At 37.0% G+C, this 19,708-nt stretch overlaps 1 protein-coding gene and 1 non-coding gene across 3 annotated transcripts in view; both read left to right on the top strand.

Annotated features, from left to right (window-relative positions):
- Window positions 1–18,953, top strand: part of LOC138714002 (uncharacterized) — a 31,497-nt gene extending 12,544 nt beyond the window's left edge. Inside the window, exon 2 of one of the 2 annotated variants that reach the window (XM_069846576.1) lies at window positions 18,281–18,953. In XM_069846576.1, the coding sequence (XP_069702677.1) occupies window positions 18,298–18,750 (453 nt within the window). In that variant the 5' untranslated portion in view covers window positions 18,281–18,297 and the 3' untranslated portion in view covers window positions 18,751–18,953. Of the gene's footprint in view, window positions 1–18,265 lie in introns of both variants that reach the window. The other variant, XM_069846575.1, reaches the window with a different exon arrangement.
- On the top strand, window positions 177–249 carry TRNAT-CGU (transfer RNA threonine (anticodon CGU)). Its single transcript has one exon. It is a non-coding gene; the product is annotated as a tRNA-Thr (tRNA).
- Window positions 18,954–19,708: the final 755 nt, after the last annotated feature.

The following is a 19,708-nucleotide window of genomic DNA, read 5'->3' as shown; positions in this document are numbered from 1 at the left end:
GTCCTACAGAAGTCCAATCCACAGCACCGGATCGAACTCCCGTCCTCCAGTGTTTTTCCCTTTTTGGCCTGACTCCAATTTTTCTCCTCTAATATTGTTACCATAACAGATATTATATTCTGAAGGACCAATAAAATAATAATCTTCAGTAAATTCTTCTAGCAACAGGATTGGACTCCGGCGCAGCTCAATGGTGAGAGCGCTTGGTACGTAGAACCAAGTACCCGGGTTCGATCCCCGGCGCCGGAGCGAATTTTTCTTCTCTAATATTAATTGTTACCATAACAGATATATTCTGTAGGACCAATAAAATAATAGTCTTTAGTAAATTCTTCTAGCAACAGTGCATATTTCTGTACAGATTACTGTGCATATTATTGTGGAATCCCGGCCACCAAGTCCCTCAACTGAGTGCGGTCCTTGTATAATGGCAGCTGACTTAATAAAATGTCAACATACATGCTCAACTAGGAGTCAGGCCAAAAAGGGAAAAACACTGGAGTAGGAGAGTTCGATCCAGTGCTGTAAAATTAAAGTGCCCCAGTCTATGTTACAATCTGGTTTCTTCCGAGGTTTTCCCCAGCCGTCGGACTGATGCCGAATGGTCTATGACGAGACCACCCTCGTTCGGTCTGATTACCTGCTTGGGTTTTTCCGAGGTTTTCCCCAACCATAAGGCAAATGCCTGGTAATCTTTTGGCGAATCCTCGGGCCTCACCTCCTCTCATCTCACTACATCTGACAAAAGTTATAGAAAATTGCAAAATTGTAAAAATTTGTAAAAATTGTAATTGTAATCTTGTAAAATTTGACTTGTTCCTCATCTTAAAGCTTCATTGCTAATGTAAGATCTATGGAATATAATAAATGAAATGAAATATAATTAATCACGATTTAAAATATTGGTGACATGTTAAACACAAAGTAAAATTGAAGTGCCCCAAATTCATTAAATTTTGTCCTATATACGGTGTGTCCCATTTATCTGGTGCACCTATTATAACTTTTTTCTTTGGATAGGTATTGGAAATTTTGTTTTTGACAGTTATGTTAGAACGAGGGGCTAACATGAGTGTAGAGATTTGGTGCATGTAACTATATTACGGTACAAGATACACGTGACGTCATGCATTTTTCAAATAGCACTACATATTTTAATCATGTTACATTGATTACACACATTAAGACGAGTTCAAAAATGTATCACAATGTCACCTTCCCAATCAATAACAACAAAATGCAAAATGAATGCCATCAGAATGTGCGCGTTTGGTTGTTGTGGCGCCCCATTCATTTTGTGCATTAACTTACACAAAACGAAAGACGACTGACGTCCGTACATGTCGTGTGTTGTGTGTTTATTGTCTTAACATGTAAACAAACCACAACAATGTCGACGCCACAATCCACGTACAGTTGCCTGCACGTTCTTCAAACCTGTCGCCACTAGACTTTTTCCTGTGAGGAACTGTAAAGGACAGTGTGTACCAGAACATTCTGACAACTATCTGAGTATGAATCTGAACACAACACCCAGCCAGCACATTAACTTAATACATGATCCGTTCGACCATAGATACCACTCAGTCTAACTAACCAAACTAAAAATACATGTACACTCAATAACAGGAAAACTCTACCCAGCATAAGGCTGCATCACATGCAGCAACGCATTCGACAAGCTTGTGTGTCCATTCAGCCAGCAACGTGCAGGACAGTCATATGGTCTTTCGGGGAACGCCTTCGAATGTGTATTAATGTGAATGGTCACTATTTTGAACATTTTCTGTGACTCTCAAAGCATAACATTTTCACTCTGGAAGTACGTTTTTGTTTCGTTTTGTTGTTGTTATTGATTAGGAAGGTGACATTGTGATACATTTTTGAACTCGTCTTAATGTGTGTAATGTAGTGAATGACGGCGTGGTACGATCATCCACTCCTCCTCTTTATCTTTCTTATATTGGCTGCTTTCGCCAGGTGGACGGCACATTGGAAGGATTGGGTGTGCGAAATGGAAGACTTTTAGAAATGAATAGTGTGAATTTGTAAAACAAATATAATTAACAATAATAAGTAACAATGTACATAAATGAAAAACGAAATAACAATAAATGAATCGCTCCATACAGAAAGGGCTTTAGTCCATTAGACCTAGTTTTGAGAACACTAAAGAAAACATTCTGTAAATGCCTACTCTATTCGTTTCTGCATAGAACTCTGAGCCTGATGCTTCAGTTTCTATCTTTCCAAACATTGGACTGAATACCTTTCTGCACAGGCCGATGGAGCCACCCATAAAGATATGATTTCCATCTATATCTCGTTTTTTAAAATTTGTGACTGAAGCCCTTTCTGTATGGACCGATTCAAATATGAAATAGGTGAATGAAAATAGGACGAACTAATCTGAAATGATATCCCCCAGGATATGTAAATAATGTAAGTATCACAAGGCTGAGGCCAACACACTTATTAGTGATAAAACAATCTAATATGGCCGTCTCTCGACAATCAGTGACTAACCTATTAACCATATGTTGATGAACCACTCTCTAACTAACTATATATATATATATATATATATATATATATATATATATATATATATATAAACTATCTGAGTATGAATCTGAACACAACACCCAGCCAGCACATTAACTTAATACATGATCCGTTCGACCATAGATACCACTCAGTCTAACTAACCAAACTAAAAATACATGTACACTCAATAACAGGAAAACTCTACCCAGCATAAGGCATCACATGACTGATCACTATACATTACCCATTACACATATTGCTCACATAAACTGTGCAAATTACACTAACACAAATCTCTGCACTTTACAAAATGAATACCCAACGGAGAGAAAGAGGGGGATGGATTTATTTTTTATTTTACTAGGTTATTTTACGACGCTTTATCAACAGCTTAGGTTATTTAGCGTCTGAATGAGATGAAGGTGATAATGCCGGTGAAATGAGTCCGGGGTCCAGCACCGAAAGTTACCCAGCATTTGCTCATATTGGGTTGAGGGAAAACCCCGGAAAAAACCTCAACCAGGTAACTTGCCCCAACCGGGAATCGAACCCGGGCCACCTGGTTTCGCGACCAGACGTGCTAGCCGTTACTCCACAGGCGTGGACGCTAGGGGGATGGAGACAGATACACGTAATAAGTAACGGACGATAATTCCAATCTCAAAGATAATTTAAATAGCAACAAAACTCGACGCACATGATAACAAAAATAGCGGCGAAGGAAGCCAACAATCAAAATGGAGCAGGGAAAACATTAAAACAAAATGTGAGACCGTAATCGCTGCTCTATCACTCTAACCGTCTCGGAACATGAACTCACGTTAGAAATCAATCTCATAACATAATTCCCAATACAATTTACCTCAAACACATATATCTCACAAATATGTTACTCAACGCAAATACAAAACTTGCCCCCAAGACGTATCACTAGGAAGCGATGTTTCAAACTACGCTCCACTACAATGCCAAACACACACGACGCAATTTAACTACTCCACTGATCTATCTCAAGCACATACAAAGCCCGAGCCACGTTGTCTATATCTGCCGCGTACAAAAATCCTAAGTCTTATTAAATGTTACTGCCGCGTATGAGAGCTTGAATCTGACCCAAGAGCCTAAGTCTTGTTAAGTGTATCTGCCGCGTACCGGAACCCGAGAGTCGTTGCGCTTATTTCCGTTAAAACAGGTGAACTCTCTCCCCCTCTATCCTCGTGAGACGTAATTGAACCGGCCAATAGGGTTATTTGGAAAGAAAAAATGAAAGGATTGATAACGCTATCTATACTGTGACGTCTGAGAGCGCTCTGACGGATGAAGTGACGTACTAGGTGAACGGCCGTGATAGTGGGCACGGCTCAGTAATCAATGTAACATGATTAAAGTATGTAGTGTTATTTGAAAAATTGATGACGTCACGTGTATCTTGTACCATAATGCACTTGCATGCACCTAATCTCCACACTCATGTTAGCCCCTCGTTGTAACATAAAGCTCAAAAACAAAAATTCCAATACCTAACCAAACAAAATAGTTATAATAAGTATATTTTTTATCCCTGTCCGCCGAGTTAGCTCTGTGGTAGCGCGTCTGCTTCCGCGTCCAATTTCGCTGTGTCAGAAATTGTTTCGTGTAAAATTTCTACTTCGGGACTAAGAGAGGTGGCGGTGCATACATTCTAATCACTAGATTGTGCACCAATATGCCTGAATTAAGTCCCAAATCGCTCCACATATGAAGAAAACACTGTTGATAGTGATTCGTTCGTCGGACGGGGACGTTAAACCTGATGGCCCCCTTGGTGCTATTCGATTGAAGTAGGCTACGTGTCGGCAATGGTTTTCCCCTTCTCCCTTCCCCATTTTTATCATTACCGTGAGGCAAATGTCAGGTAATCTATGGCGAATCCTCGGCCTCATCTCACTATCATCGATGCTAAATAACCTCGTAGTTGATACAGCGTCGTTAAATAACCAACTCTATATATACACGGCAGGAGGGACCCCGAAGCGCACACACTGGCTAGAAGTACTCTATAAATGCATGTATTTATTTTACACAAATCTTACACTAAATACATATTGGTTTACAGTACATATATACGTCTGAACTCATATATTTTCAAACAAACAAAATATAATATAATTTTTTCTCGTTTTTGCTTTATTTTCGAGATAAAAATTGTTTTACATGAAACATTTCAAAGCGGGACTTGGGAAAGCCATTGATTTAATTCCCAATATGCTCAGTCAATTTAAGAGAGCATTGTATTATGATAATAAACACTCGAAAGAATTTAAGTTTTGGCCTTTAAATGTGCAGAAATTTTATCCGAACAAATGTTTACTTTTCGTTCTGCAAAAGAATTTTAGAATGTTTCAATTTTTCAGATCAAATTTCTGCACATTTAAAGGCCAAAACTTAAATTTTTTCAATAATTTGTTATCATAATACACTTTTCTCTTAAATTGACTTAGCATATTGGGAACTAAATCAATGGCTTTCCCAAAATACGCTATGAAATGTTTTATATAAAATATTTTTTCTATCTCGGAAAGGAAGCAAAAACGAGCAAAACTGTATTAGTTTTGAATAATCTTTTATGTTTAAAATAACTTATAGAATAACCCACTGATATTAATGACATTAATTACGCTTCAGCCTGTATAATATATTGCACAAATTTTTCGAGAGCTGAACATTTTTTGGGCGAAATTTACTAGTGAACGAAAATGTTAATGGACCTACTCCACTTGACTTAAGTGCATTGAACAGAAAATTTCAGACGAAAATGTATATTAGACGTAAATGTGTGAACGAAAATTCCTGAAAGCGAAACATTGGCATTTACATGAAAATTTCGCCTGAATTCAGAAAATCTAGTGAAGTCTACAGGACAAAATTAAGATATTAAAAATATTAAGTGTCAGAGGTAGGAGGAAGGCAACTGGATTGGCGAAAGAAATATTATGGGCGGATCCTTGCTAAAATAGTAATTATTATGGCCGTCATAAATTGGTCTTTCCTCTCTGGGCATGAGCATTAGTGAGATGTAAACAGAAATTAATTCCACGAGGTCTGAGTTTTTCCGTAGAACTTTCCGGAGGGAATTATGATAAATAACTGCTGAATAATAAAATATAATGCACTTCATACTCCATTATTTGTGCCAAAATTAACAGCCGCGATACATTACTTACAGTAACTCAGAATTTAATTAAAAGTTTTCTTGGAATAATCCTTTTATGGAATCGTGTGCTATAAATCTTTACAACAATGGTTATCCTTGAGAGCGATTCGTCATTGTTTCTGGTACAAACATTTACTTATCGCTAATTGGAAATATATCTGGTCAAAGTACAGAATATCGTTGAGTATAACAAATACAGTACAGCATTCTTTCTGTTATACCAGATTCAGAAAACGAGAACATAACATTTCAGACAGATTCAGCGCAGCTACAAGCCCGGCGGTACTTCTTTCGGTTCTCGACAAGGAAGTTGGAATTTGTTTCTCGCCATATAGAGCTGGAAACGAATTACTTGTCTCGATCAAAGGGACCGGATTTGAGTACCGAATGTCCATTGAGATGCGTGACGAATGAACGAGTCATGGGGAAAATTTTCAATAGGCATTCAGGGTCTCTCTGTCTTCAATACTTGATTTCTTACATTCTTATTATACGAAATACAAAGAGAACGTGTCTGAATGTTGTAAATATTTTATCACTAAAGTTTGCTTTAAGGACGGCGTCTGTCGTTTAGACGATTTATACTAAATTGTGGACTGGACAAGGAAAACGGTATATGTGCCAAAATGACAACGTGTACGAAAACACAAAAAAAACTGTATACTTGCAATTACTATTTAATGTTTTCAACATAAAGTGTCTCAACATCCAATTACGTTGAGCTGTGAAACAACCCGTTACTGACAATATTATATAGTGTAACTGGCTCCCACACTATCAAAGTCCGACAACGATATAAGTGCCATGTATAATTTCTTGAAAACGGTACAAACAGTCGAGTGATTTGTGAATATTAAAAGGTAGAACACTAATAATTTGATTTGTAAGCATGAGAAACTGTTTGTTTTTCTTACTGGCACAGGTCCTTATAAAAAACCTGGTACTTAGAGTCCATTAAATCTAGCATTTCCAGAAGGTCTTTCTTCTTCTCTGCCTTTAAAGAGTTCTTAAGAGTCAGCTTAGCAAACTTCTCCAGATTTGTAATAGACTGGACTGCAGTGTTCTTCCTCTTCTTAGAACCTGGCATGTCTTCCATTGTTCAGAACCATTCAAGTTATTCCTCGTAAGGACCAATGTTGGATGATCACAAGCAACTTGAATCCATGATAGCCTACCTGAATAATGCGCAATGTTAACGTATTTAGAGCCATATCAGCTTCTGAAGCAACATCCAAGAAGTCTTCATATTTAATTTAAATCACTTTGAATGTTTTTTTTTTTCTGACCGACCTTACAATGTCCTGCATCTCATCAGGAACCATGGCTTTACAAACCCTCTCCTTTAGGAGTAGTGTATGGCTTCCCTTGCTGCCGTAGTTTCCTATTTTCTATACACAATTCTTTGCCTTAGATACTTTTATAGTTAGTGGCCTGTTATTATCTATGATAAATGCTACAAAACCGCTACATTCACTGTAGATCAACACAGCGAGTAACCTTCCACGGAACATACACTACTACGTGGCACTTATATCGTTCATCAGGACTATACTACGGGACTTATATCGAGTCCCATCTAGAATGCACTCGTTTGACTATATGGAAGGATGTCTGGCACATATATCCAGTCCTATGACATTGACGCTGCTACATATATCACATTCCATGATAAAAACAAAATTTGTTCTCGGAGGTACTTAAACTGTTTTCCATGGCTGCTCCTCAATGTTGGACAAATTTTATTCATTATTCTTAATCTCAAAGCCAATTGAACGTGAAATTATTAACATGAAATATAATCATTCTTACTAACAAAATAGTGACAGCTTATATATTTAAATAACCTCCTGAAAATAGCGATTAACTCAAAATTGGTTATAAGGATATTTTGACGCGAAACGTCTATGTTCGGGTACGAAAGAGGAAAGCTTAACTTTTACACGCGGTCCGGCTCGCTTTTTTCTCTGTTTAATGTATCACGAGGTTTTTCACACTTATTCGGCGTTCCTGCCCTTCTGCTATTCTGTCATGCTTCTTCTCACCCCCCCTGTCATGTGGTTACGTCCATTTTCGGCTTCCCCTTCTAAATTTTCTAACTCGGAGTGAGACAAGTAGCCAATTGGCTTGGAGCCCACATATTCAGTTTCTCTCAAATCTCCTTGCAAGGACTAGTTTTCGCGTACCTTTTAAATGTTTCTCATCCCATTTCCCCAACTGACATTGACATTCGAGGTTTATCACTTTGTTTTCCTAAGGCGCTAAGACAAATGTCAGGTTGAACTCTAAAAGAAATGGGCCACGAACCTACAGCTCCCCCATATAAGTTTCGATTTTTTTTAATTAGAGTCTTCGAAATAAGATCCTCAGTTCCGTATATTGCCTTCAATACTTGGGGCGAGTTTACTCGAGTGTCACTCGCACAGTGCAAGGGCTCGAATCCCTTCTCTTGCAAGGACTGCGGTAATCCCACTCGATGTGCAGGCTTAATATCTTCGGTCATCCTAAACTGCTGTTGTTCTGTCTTGCTTCCACTCCCTTTCATGTGGTCGCTATAGGTTACGTCTGTTTCCTGCTTTCTCTCTTAAAAATTATTTAAAGTTACTGCAGTGGAATGCCGACACCCGGAGTGAGACAAGTGGACAACAGATTTTGAGCTCACACGTTCAGTTTTCTCATCGCCAAATTCCCTTGCAAGGACGCGTTTTCGGTTACGTTTAAATTTTTCTCCTGCCATTTCTCCGTTGACAATGACAATGAGGTTTCTCACACAATAATCATGGAAATATTGAAAAAAAAAAAATATATATATAACTCATTTTTAGGGTAAGTTTTGTCAAATAAAAAAAATTATAGGACTTACGAATAGTGAGATAATTACAAGTGTTTCGAAAGCGCGGACGGCAATTGCAAGATGTCTCAACGCCGCATAAGTAGCATCCCACACTCCATGCAGTCAACGACTTGAAGGGGGTGGGTTAAGTTCAACTACCCTTCACCGTGTATCTTGCAGCAGGTGAGGGGAGGACGGCAGCAAACAAAAATGTACTGAGCTTCGGTGCAATACTTCGCGAGTTAATCTGGAGATAAATCTTCGCACAAAACTGACCTACGTAAACTCCAGATAGAGACGTAACTGTTATTGTTTAGTTTGTGTAATTTAATGCCAGAAAATGTAAATTAATAACCCGAATGAACAAAATATCTCGTGTCCGGGCGAAGTTCAACAATGAATGCAGAATTATCAACTTACAATGCAATACACTAAAAATTCATTACTGAGTATGGCGTAATAATTGTAATGTAAGCAAGAAATACATACAGTAATAACAAGAAATAACGTGAAAATCAGACAATTATGTCCAAATTAGTGAAAACGCTTAGGATTGAAGTTTCAGTTACAATTAATGAAAAAATAAAACTGATGTAACTTTGTGAACAAGATGTAAGTAACATTACAGTTTGTTGTTTTACGAATCACTAATTCTGGGCGTTAATAATGAAATAAAGAGTAATAAACTCTGTAAACCACATTTCACTCACATCTTACAGATACTGTTCAAAATGTCCACCATCAGTGTGTGTGTGTGTGTGTGTGTGTGTGTGTGTGTGTGTGTGTGTGTGTGTGTGTGTGTGTGTGTGTGTGTGCAGCTTTCACATTTTCTAGTCCAATTATAACGAACTCTGGCCAGTAGTCTTTACTGTTCCGAATTTCTTCCGCGGCCTGGATCATGTCTAAGTACTCATGATTTGTGAACTCTGGCATCTCGTAGTTTTGAAATAAATTAAACTGTATCGCTGTACGTCCAACTGCACACTAATGCAATGTAAATATCACAATAGCTGATCAGTTGCGAGTACTAGGCCAACTGTCTGCCGTCCGGGCAGCGATGCCAGATTTATAGACCTTTGTCTATATAAGTTAAGGGTGTTTGAGAATAAGGTGCTTATGAAAATATTTGGGGCTAAGAGGGATGAAGTTACAGGAGAATGGAGAAAGTTACACAACAAAGAAATGCACGCATTGTATTGATCACCTGATATAATTATGAACATTAAATCCAGACATTTGAGATGGGCAGGACAAGTAGCACGTATGGGCGAATCCAGAAATGCATATAGAGTGTTGGTTGGGAGGCCGGAGGAAAAAAGACCTTTGGAGAGGCCGAAGATGGGAAGATAATATTAAAATGGATTTGTGGGAGGTGGGATATGATGATAGAGACTGGATCAATTTTGCTCAGGATAGGGTCCAATGGCGGGCTTATGTGAGGGCGGCAATGAACCTTCGGGTTCTTTAAAAGTCAGTAAGTAAGTAAGTATAGTGTACATCTACTCAAACCGCACGATTCATAAAATAGGTCAGATACAACAATTTTAAAATTATACAGAAATGTCTAATACCAACAACGGAAGTTTATATTATCATTTGAGTTCGTATTAAATTATTTTATTTATATACAGCATGTTTAATAATTGTCAAGAATACCTACAGGCGGTAATATAGTCTAACTTGAAATATTATAAAGAAACTGAATTGTTACGAAACACTTAAAATGAATAATGAGACAATAGTCCATGTTTCGTCCCCCCATTTCACTGATCTTCTTTGCATACGCGGTGCATAAAAAGATCGTTTACAACGGCTCAAGTATGATAGAGGAGGTGAAGAAGGAAATTTCTGTTATGAGCCAAAGTCTTGTAAATCAACAGTTTTTCCGCTAGAAGCGCTGATAAGATGACTCGCTTAAGGGGTTTGTGATCGCTCAACCTCTCTAATAATAACTTCCATCCTATTTAGATTGTTGAATGTTGCAATCATGTATTTGTGATGAAACTGTTCTACTTCGAAGACGAGCAAAGTATTATGTTTCTTAACATAGTGCGTGAAACTACTGGAAGAAAGCTGAGACTGCATTTGTACAGTACGTACAATATGCTGCAGCAGTGATGTCAAACAAGCGCATTTTTCTGACCTTGACATCGTGCAGTGGGCATCAAGCGCTAGGTATGGAAGGAGGAAGGAATAAGCAGCCTGTTGAATTAAGAAAACAGTGGTGTACAAACTTCAGACGGAACGTGAAATTTTTATGTCGTTATTTTTATGTGACTTCTTTCTGTTTGATATTATCTACTATTTGTCTGTAAAACAAAAGTACAAACACCAATTTCTTAATATTGCAGTTCTGTTTTAAACGTTAATAACATAATAAAGAAATAAAAAGGAATATTCACATAAATTCTATAGTAGTACAACTATGCTGTACTAAGTGAATGAAGCACATAATTCATAAAGAAAATGATATCCTTCCCCCCCTCCAAAAAAAGAGATTGAGTATGACAAGGTAAGTTGAAATTGATATTGTGGTATATTTAGCCTTATAAAAGTAATCAACAAACTAATCAAAATAATATTACAGTACAAAGCAAAGTTACCTAGGTATATGTTTTAATTGTAACTAATATTACATAAGAAAACTCTTATCGCATTATGCTTTTAAGGTGATATTGGTATGCAACTTCCTATCATCAGAATATTAAATTATTTCCTCGAAATCCGTTGAAGCTATAGGGCTGACGATTTTACAACACATAGGCACATATCTCTTGTTTATGATATAACAGTAGTTGCATTGTTAATTCATTTCCATGCGAATATTCTAAAAATTTCTACTACCCTATATTCAGTATTATGTATTTACAATATATTAGATTTACGAAAACATTTCAGTACCTATAAGGCTACTAAATAAACCTATCTGAAATTTTCACTTTTCTGTAAAAAATATTTACAGAAAATATTTATTTTCAATAAAAAGCACGCTTGTGAAAAATGAGCATTAGAATTAAAACTTACATTCTTATAATGCACTTATACTTCTCTGACAAATATAAAAATTAACATGGATACAGTTTTAATAAGTTTTCTACCCTTTATACATTGAATCAGTGCTGGCCATCGCTGTATATAGCTCGACTAAGCGGCATAATTACTACCTCATTCGTCCGTCTCTTTCCTTTACGCTGTAGCGCTCAGACTCTCCTGAGTTCTAAAGCGCGCGCTTGCCCATTAGGGCATCAGTTGCTATGACTGTGTTACAGTGTTAATAATAAAATTGTGCCATTCCTTTTGCTCTGGGGTGGATAGTCAGTTATGTTTACAATACGATTTCTGTTTGTGATAGATTCTGGATGGCAGAATCCACACTAATTGAGCTGGCTGAAATGCATCTCGTTTATGGGGAGACACGAAGCAAAAATGGCGGGAATTTTCAACATTGTCTTCAAGTGGAATTTTTCAATTCTTCTTTCGTGGAAATGATACTTAGTGAGTAGAGCTAGATTTCTAAGTGAGCCACCCTAGTAAGACAACAGTGTGCATTGCAAAGTATTTTAATTTCTTGTCGAGATGGTCTCAGAGATCCTGTGTTACGAAGTCAGCCATGAAGGCTTTGAAAGACGTCATACAGCAAGCCTTTTGCGAAGACACCAAGCAGCATAGCTGTTGCGTCTTCTTTTTCCTTTTGCTTGATTATTTAACAATTAGGTTATTTAGCGTCGATGGGATTTATGATAGCGAGGTGGTATTTGGTGAGATAAGGCAGAGGATTCGCCATAGATTACCTGACATTCGCCTTACGGTTAGGGAAAATCTCGAAAAAAAAAACAATTAGGTAATCAGTCCAAGCGGGGATCGAACCCGCGCTGGAGCGCAGCTCCGGATCGGCAGGCAAACACCTTAGCCGACTGAGCTACGTTGGTGGCTTATTGTTGCTTCTTGTCATGTCAGCCAGTTTGGGTAGAAAGAATTCTGCCATCCAGAACCTATCACAAATAGAAATCGTATCACAGACAACTGACTTTTCAGAGTTATGGGAATGACATAATTACTACTGCAAGTATTGTACTTTACAAAATGCAGCCTTAGCTTTCTTTACAGTAGTGTCACGTTCTGTGTTGACAAAAATTTCGCTTGTCCTCGAAGTGACACAGTCTCATTACAAACACACCACTTCAGCATTCAACGATCTAAACCAGCGGTGACCAAAACTTGAGATGCAGTGATTACATGCGACAGACAACCTCTGAAGTAAGGAGACGGAGGAAAGATACTTGGCATGAAAACTACAACCAGTGGTGGTTCCTGTACTAACATCTTGATCAATCCCGAGGATAACAATCTCAAGCTTTGCTGTATCAGTAATGTCACTGTTGTCATCAAGAGCCAGTGAATAATACACGATTTTTCTTGCTTCTTTTTTTAACCTTCCTCTTGAATATAATCAGGAATTTTCTAAATTCTTCTCTCGATACTTGGTCGAGAAATTCGTAGTTTTCCAAAATTAAAAACTTCTTATAGAACAGTTATTTAAGCTATTTCAATCATTACTCTCTTGAGAAATTCTGTTCCATTAGAGCAAGAGATATTTCAAACCCCATTAGTAACTGACTTCCTTACATTTACTTATCTCCTCTTTCTCTTCCTGGCTATGATTTAAGACATGTCAATTCCTGGCGTTTAACAGTTCGTTGGCACATAATATTGAATCAGTTGATCTACAATATTATTATTAAATGAATAACTAATCAATATTTACCCACATCTAAAGATTAAGAAGATTAAAATTGAGATAAAACCTAATAATTTTATGATTCTAGGGAGAAGATCTAAAAATATCAATATTCATGCACGTACAGAAGAATTATAGAAACACATACTTAGTGTGTCAGTAATAATAATAATAATAATAATAATAATAATAATAATAATAATAATAATAATAATAATAATAATAATAATAATAATACATTATTAAGCGTGACAATTAATGTTTTATATACTCCTAACTGAACCGTTGTGTAAAGTAAACATATTACTTTTGTCCGACAGAACAACAAAGAAGTTCTCCTCATTCTTTACACGTATTACTGCTTGTAGAGACAGAGTTTGTAGAGCGACATGATACCGCCACTGCTTGCCTTCAGCACATGAATGAAAAACACAGCAATGTACCCGTTTGAATGTCTGTGATTACACGATGTAATCACGACACCCGTTTTGGTCATCGATGCTCTAACACAAGTGAAAGGTAATATCAGGGAGGTTGAGCGACACTAGACTTCGTATCTTATCAGCAACGACGGAACTGCAATATTTAAGGCACAAAACAAAAATGTTTATCTCCTCTATCATACCTAAGCCGTTGTAAGGGACCTTTCGAAACACTCTGTATGCGATATGGTTGTAGCTGATACTTGATCAGGTTTTATTTCTTCCATAACTCTGAAACGTCATTATAGGCCTATAAACTATGTTTTTGTTGTGTGGTGAACCAAAATGGAGAATGGTATTAAAGTAAGATTTGTATCAAGGATGACTGTGTAGGCTGAAGCGATGACCCACTATAATACTAATTCATTGGAACCTTTAATAAATTAAAACTATGACATTTGTATCAGATTTATTTCTCCCTTTTTTAAGCAATCATATCCTTAAAATCAACAAATTCCTTTTAAACTTTATAACCTTCAGTTAAACAACCTCGTAATATTTGAAATAAACAACCGAAGTATGCCAAATTACATCTGTTTGAACAACTTAAAAAATTGACAACAATATCTTTGGATTTAAACAGTAACTGTAAAATTAGAATTCAATCTTTCAGGATTTCCTTTATCTCACATCTCAACACAATAAAATTAGCACATGATCCTTAATACTCTATCAATCAAATCATAATCTATACAAACCATCACAGCATACAGACATCCGATGTAGCTTCATTCCAGCCTATTAGAATCCTGTATATCATCACCAATCTCCAACCATTGGTTGAATATCTTGTTACTAAGCTATATCAAAGCCCCTTTCTATCTGAGCTGATCGCTCCGACCGTTCTCAATTCACCACTCTCCCCGTCTCCACCATCCAGGTAGGGGCGAAAGGTGATCGACGCGGAAACGAGAAAACGCCAGAATTTGCTACATCGAAAGTCCTCCTTTTCTGAACACACATATTCAAATATCATAAAGAGACACCAGTGATACGTAAGATTACATTCTGCCGGATTACAAAAGAAACCACTCAAACATACCGTTACAAGGCCTATAGTCCATGTTTCGCCGCCCGTTAACCTGATGTACACTGTAGACTGCGCAGGTCTTGTTTGAAGGTGTTTCGTGTTTCATGTTTCTGTTTAGAGTAAAATATAGGTTGTACGTAACAGAAGGGGATGAATAAAATTATGAACAACTCAGAACTATGCGTAAATAAGGTTCGAATATGAAATAATTGTCGAATGAAAATGGAGAGCTGGAAGCATTTACGGATTCTTTTAACTTGTCCAAATATATTTTCATCAGTAGAAAGTGACTAGAATTTTAATGTTTAATATAAATTATTCACTAGATACATTTACTATGAAATGTTTTCTTCAATCATGAACTCAAACTTATCTTAATAACAATTATTATTTATATCAGTGGCTGTCATTTCTTGACTCGTGAGTCAACCTCTTAATAAACAAGCAGGGCGGAAGGGTAAGACGTGATCTCCCTCACCTTAGCCATCACTTGTTCATTCAATGTTAAGTAGTTTGGTATTCTCCCCCTCCTACCTTCCCCTTTGCTGTGTAAGGCGGGCTGCATTTTATATGACGTAATCTTTGCCGACTACTCATTTATATTAACACATTTATTACAAACCTCTTGCAATTTTAATTTCTGTTTGTTGGGATTCGCCTCAACTTCTTTTATAAATCTAACTTCCGTCTTCTAGCTAGTAGTTTTTCCTTTTACTGTCACAAATTATTGCTGCAACACAGTAGCCTGTAACTGTTTTCAAATGTTTGGAGCATGTCCTGCGAGGAAGAAGATAAACTACCATGAAAAGAGAAAGCATGTCGGCTCTGTATTCGCCTGGCTGTGTGAGTTTGCTGTCTTATTGATATTAGTCCCGTAACCTTGAGTTAACTGATGTAAGCAGACAGCGGTTTTCACTGTCACATGGCTTTTATATTCTACGTATCCCGCAGCTGACCTTGGGAATTCATTCTTCATAGTTTTTCTGCGTTCACTGCAGAACCAAACATTCTCCAATCTTCCCTATTTTACGCATTCCTTTTAACCTCCGCAAACGATCCATATATCTTAATGTCTGTCATCCGATATCCCCTTCTGCCCGAACTTCTCTCCTGTTCACCATTCCTTCTAGTCCATCCTTCAATATGCAGTTCCTTCTTAGACATTGACCCAGAAAATCCTTTTTTTCCTTCCTGATCAGTTTCAGCATTATTCTTTCTTCACTCACTCTTCCTAACACAGCTTCATTTCTTATTTTATCTGTCCATTTCACACGCTTCATTCCTCTCCATATCCATATTTCAAATGCTTATCGTCGTTTTACTTCACTTCGTCGAAATGTCCATGTTTCTGTCCCACATATTGCCACACTCCACACAAAGCATTTCAAAAGTCTCTTCCTTAGTTATTTTTCCAGAGGTCCGCAAAAAATGCTTTTTTTCTATTAAAAGCGTCCTCTGTCATTGTTATCCTCCTATTGACTTCCTGGCAGAGCTCATGTTACTACTTATAATACACTCCAAGTATTTGAAGCTGTCCACTTGTTCTATTGTCTCATTTCGAATTCACACGTTCACCTTCTTTATTTTTCTTCCGATAATCATGGTCTTCGTCTTGTTTGCATTTGTCTCCATCCCGTACCGCTCACAGGTGTCATTTAGCTCTAGTAGCATATCCCTTGGTATCATCTCCTCTTCTGCTATCAACGCTATATCAGCAAATCTTATGTACCGTATTTTACTGAACAGTCTTCTCTCTTTCCAATCCACACCAATTTTCTTCAGGATTTCCATTAGTTTATTCCAATCCACTCTGTTAAAAGCCTTTTCCAAGTTCACAATAATACTACATGCACTTCATATTTTTCTCTAGATATTTTTCGCCGATTGTTCGTAGCAATCCAATTCCATTCTCGTACCTTTTCCCTTCCTGAAGCCAACTTCCCTTCCATCTTCAAATACAGTCAATTCAATATTCACAAGAAAATCTTCGCCAAGTTGGGAAAAGATTAATAATATTAATATCAAAGTCATAAGACAAATCATGTGAAGTTAAAATGAAAGTTTATTAGATATCAAAGCGAACAAAAAAACGTACAATTCAAACTCGATTTTAAAATATCACTGGTCAACAATGATTTTGTTAAATGTACAATTCCTACCGTTTCTTATGTAATATCATACGGCTGATTCCAAAACTGAAGTCAGCATTTTTCTACCACCTACCATTCCTTTGTGAATTTAGATAAATTTATTTATTTTTATTGCTATATACAGTCCTTAAAATGCTAATGAAAACAAAATATATATCTAAAATACTTCATTTTATTGCTTTAACAATTGATCTATAACTTTAGAATTTTATATCATTGTTGCCTGTCAAGTCAGAATTCATAAAAGAAAATAATAATTTTATTCCTCATTAAACTTTGATATTTAGTATTAATTCTCAGTTGATTTGGAACTTACATTCATGAAACAATTTTCATAGCCTGTTTTCTTTGTTCTATTTTTAAGTGTGCTAAAAGTATCTTATAAAGTGAAATATACCTCGAAATATTGTATAAATCACATAAACAATTTTTGTTGCGTTTGTGATTAGTTAACTTTGAATTTTACTACACTAGTTAAAAGAGATTCTTTCGATTGCAAAATAGATGAGGACATGAACTGGACCCCAGAAATCTGTTATGTTCCACGTGATTCTATTAACTGGTTGGCTAAACGGATCCCGTCTTATGGCTTTTCTAGTTCCAATGATATGCCGAGAACCTAAGGATCATTCAAAAGGAACAACAAATCAGAAGATTACAGAGAACTTGTCAGCGAACTGATTCAGAACTATAACGTAAAGGAGTTTCATGTATCTCTCAAAAGAACTTCTTGGATTCTCATCTATTTTTTCTTTCCTCAAAACCTTCGGGTAGTGAGCGACGAACATAGGGAGCGTTTTCATCAGGATTTTTCTGAAATGGAAAGGTGCTACTAGGAAAAATGGAGCCCAAATATTCTGTCAGACTACTGCTGAGCACTCAAAAGAGACGTTTCTCAAGCGAAGTATAGCCTAAAGTCTATTTCACACATACACTTTAGGTAAATAAATATGATTTTAGGTAAAATGTTACAAGGTATCAATACTAGAAAAGCCTGAAGTACATTTCATATAATTACTCAAAAACCCAGGGAGACAGAAAAATTTTGAAAACAGATCTGAAATCAGCACGAGAAACGCTATCAGAATCCCCCATTTGTTATCTTTTAACTAAAAATACTTTTAATTTTGTTGACGAATGAAATATTCTACTTATAATCAAGCGAATTGCGTACAATTGATTTAACTTATAGTTATGTAATTGAATGTAATTTTGCAAGGACCTGAGCATAATTATGTACAAACTGGAATTACGTATGGTAACCCAGGTTACTGTCTATTGCATATCATTTACAGAAATTGTGTTCCTAGCTGTCTGGTGAATCAAAATGAAGGCAGGAGAAGGAAAGCAGACTTGCAATAAGAAGAACGACACCGTGAGCGTGGTGACGATCTCCGACGCCGTGGTGGACCGACTGACGAACAAGATGCCGGGTATGAACACGGTCAAGAAAGTGGATGGCGCCGAGGAGGACCAGAAGTGGTACGCCACGCTGAAGTGCATGGACGATTACCACACCAATCGGCACGGCCTGACGGAGGATGTGTTCAACCAGACGCTGGCAGCTCTGGAGCAGAGTATGGCGTCCGCCACGCACTCGGCGCCGCCGTGCCACAAGCAGGTGCAAGAGGTCATCCGATGCTACAGAGGGTGTCACAACCAGACCCTCAACTGCGAGGAATCAGTCAGGAAGTTCGCTGACTGCGTCGACCTCAAGAAGATGGAAGCAATTGCGCAACACAAGCAGAGAAGGCATAACCAGTTCGGAATTGACAATTGACTTCCACAGTACATATAATTCACCATTTATCGTGTTACTCGTATTTTAAATTATAGTGTATTTAATTTTTAGTATGTTTATTCTTCAAAGCATTTTTCTTTTCGACTTAAAAAGCATCTCCTAAAAAGTTTAAATTACTTTATGTCATGCATTTAAATTAGTGACTAGAAAATATTTCTTAACATTAATAAATTTTGAAGAAGAATTTGAGGCGAAATATTGCATCGAATTTTAATCTAAGTCTGGTATTCATTTAATTCTACCTTTTTTTCCTTCTTTTCTCTCTCCCTTCCTTTCTTGCTTCTTTTAATCTTTTCTTTCTTCCTTCCTTTCTTGCTTCTTTCTTTTCTTTACTTCTTTATCCGTTTTACCTTCCCTGAAGTACCGACTTACATGCAGACAACTCCGGTGTAAGGGAGGGACAACATACTGTAGTTTATGAATCCACACTAGACTTCTACACTAGAGATGAACAAAACTAATTGCCGCTCTCGCTCCCTGTCTTCGCTGCATTTGTCTTTCGAGTCTCGGCTCGTCATTCTCGCTGCGCTCCGAGTCTCGCTCGTCATTCTCGAAATAGCATTTGGTCGGCGTGGAAAGATGTCGTAACTTTGAATAACATACATCATTGAAATAAATAACATAAATGTTTAAATGAGACAAAAAGGCAAAACAAAACAGTATCTTAGTTATCAAAATGTTCTGGTTCTATTATATGATATTACCTATGGTTATATGAATAAAAAAAACAATTCTCAAATAAATTTGCTATTGTAAGAAACATAAAACATGACATTAATATCTTTTTACTTGAGACTGCACACTTGATCGTAAACATATGTAAAGAAAATTCCTAGCCTTTTAATAAGGGCCTAGCAATTAAATAGAAACTAGGAAACGGATTATTATACACTGAAAGGTAGATATGTTTCAAATAGAATACTTCATTGCTTATACA

Source organism: Periplaneta americana, chromosome 14, assembly GCF_040183065.1.
Source record: "Periplaneta americana isolate PAMFEO1 chromosome 14, P.americana_PAMFEO1_priV1, whole genome shotgun sequence".
Taxonomy (NCBI): Eukaryota; Metazoa; Arthropoda; class Insecta; order Blattodea; family Blattidae; genus Periplaneta; species Periplaneta americana.
Note: the sequence above shows the minus strand (reverse complement) of the source record. Positions and strands in the feature narration are given on the sequence as shown.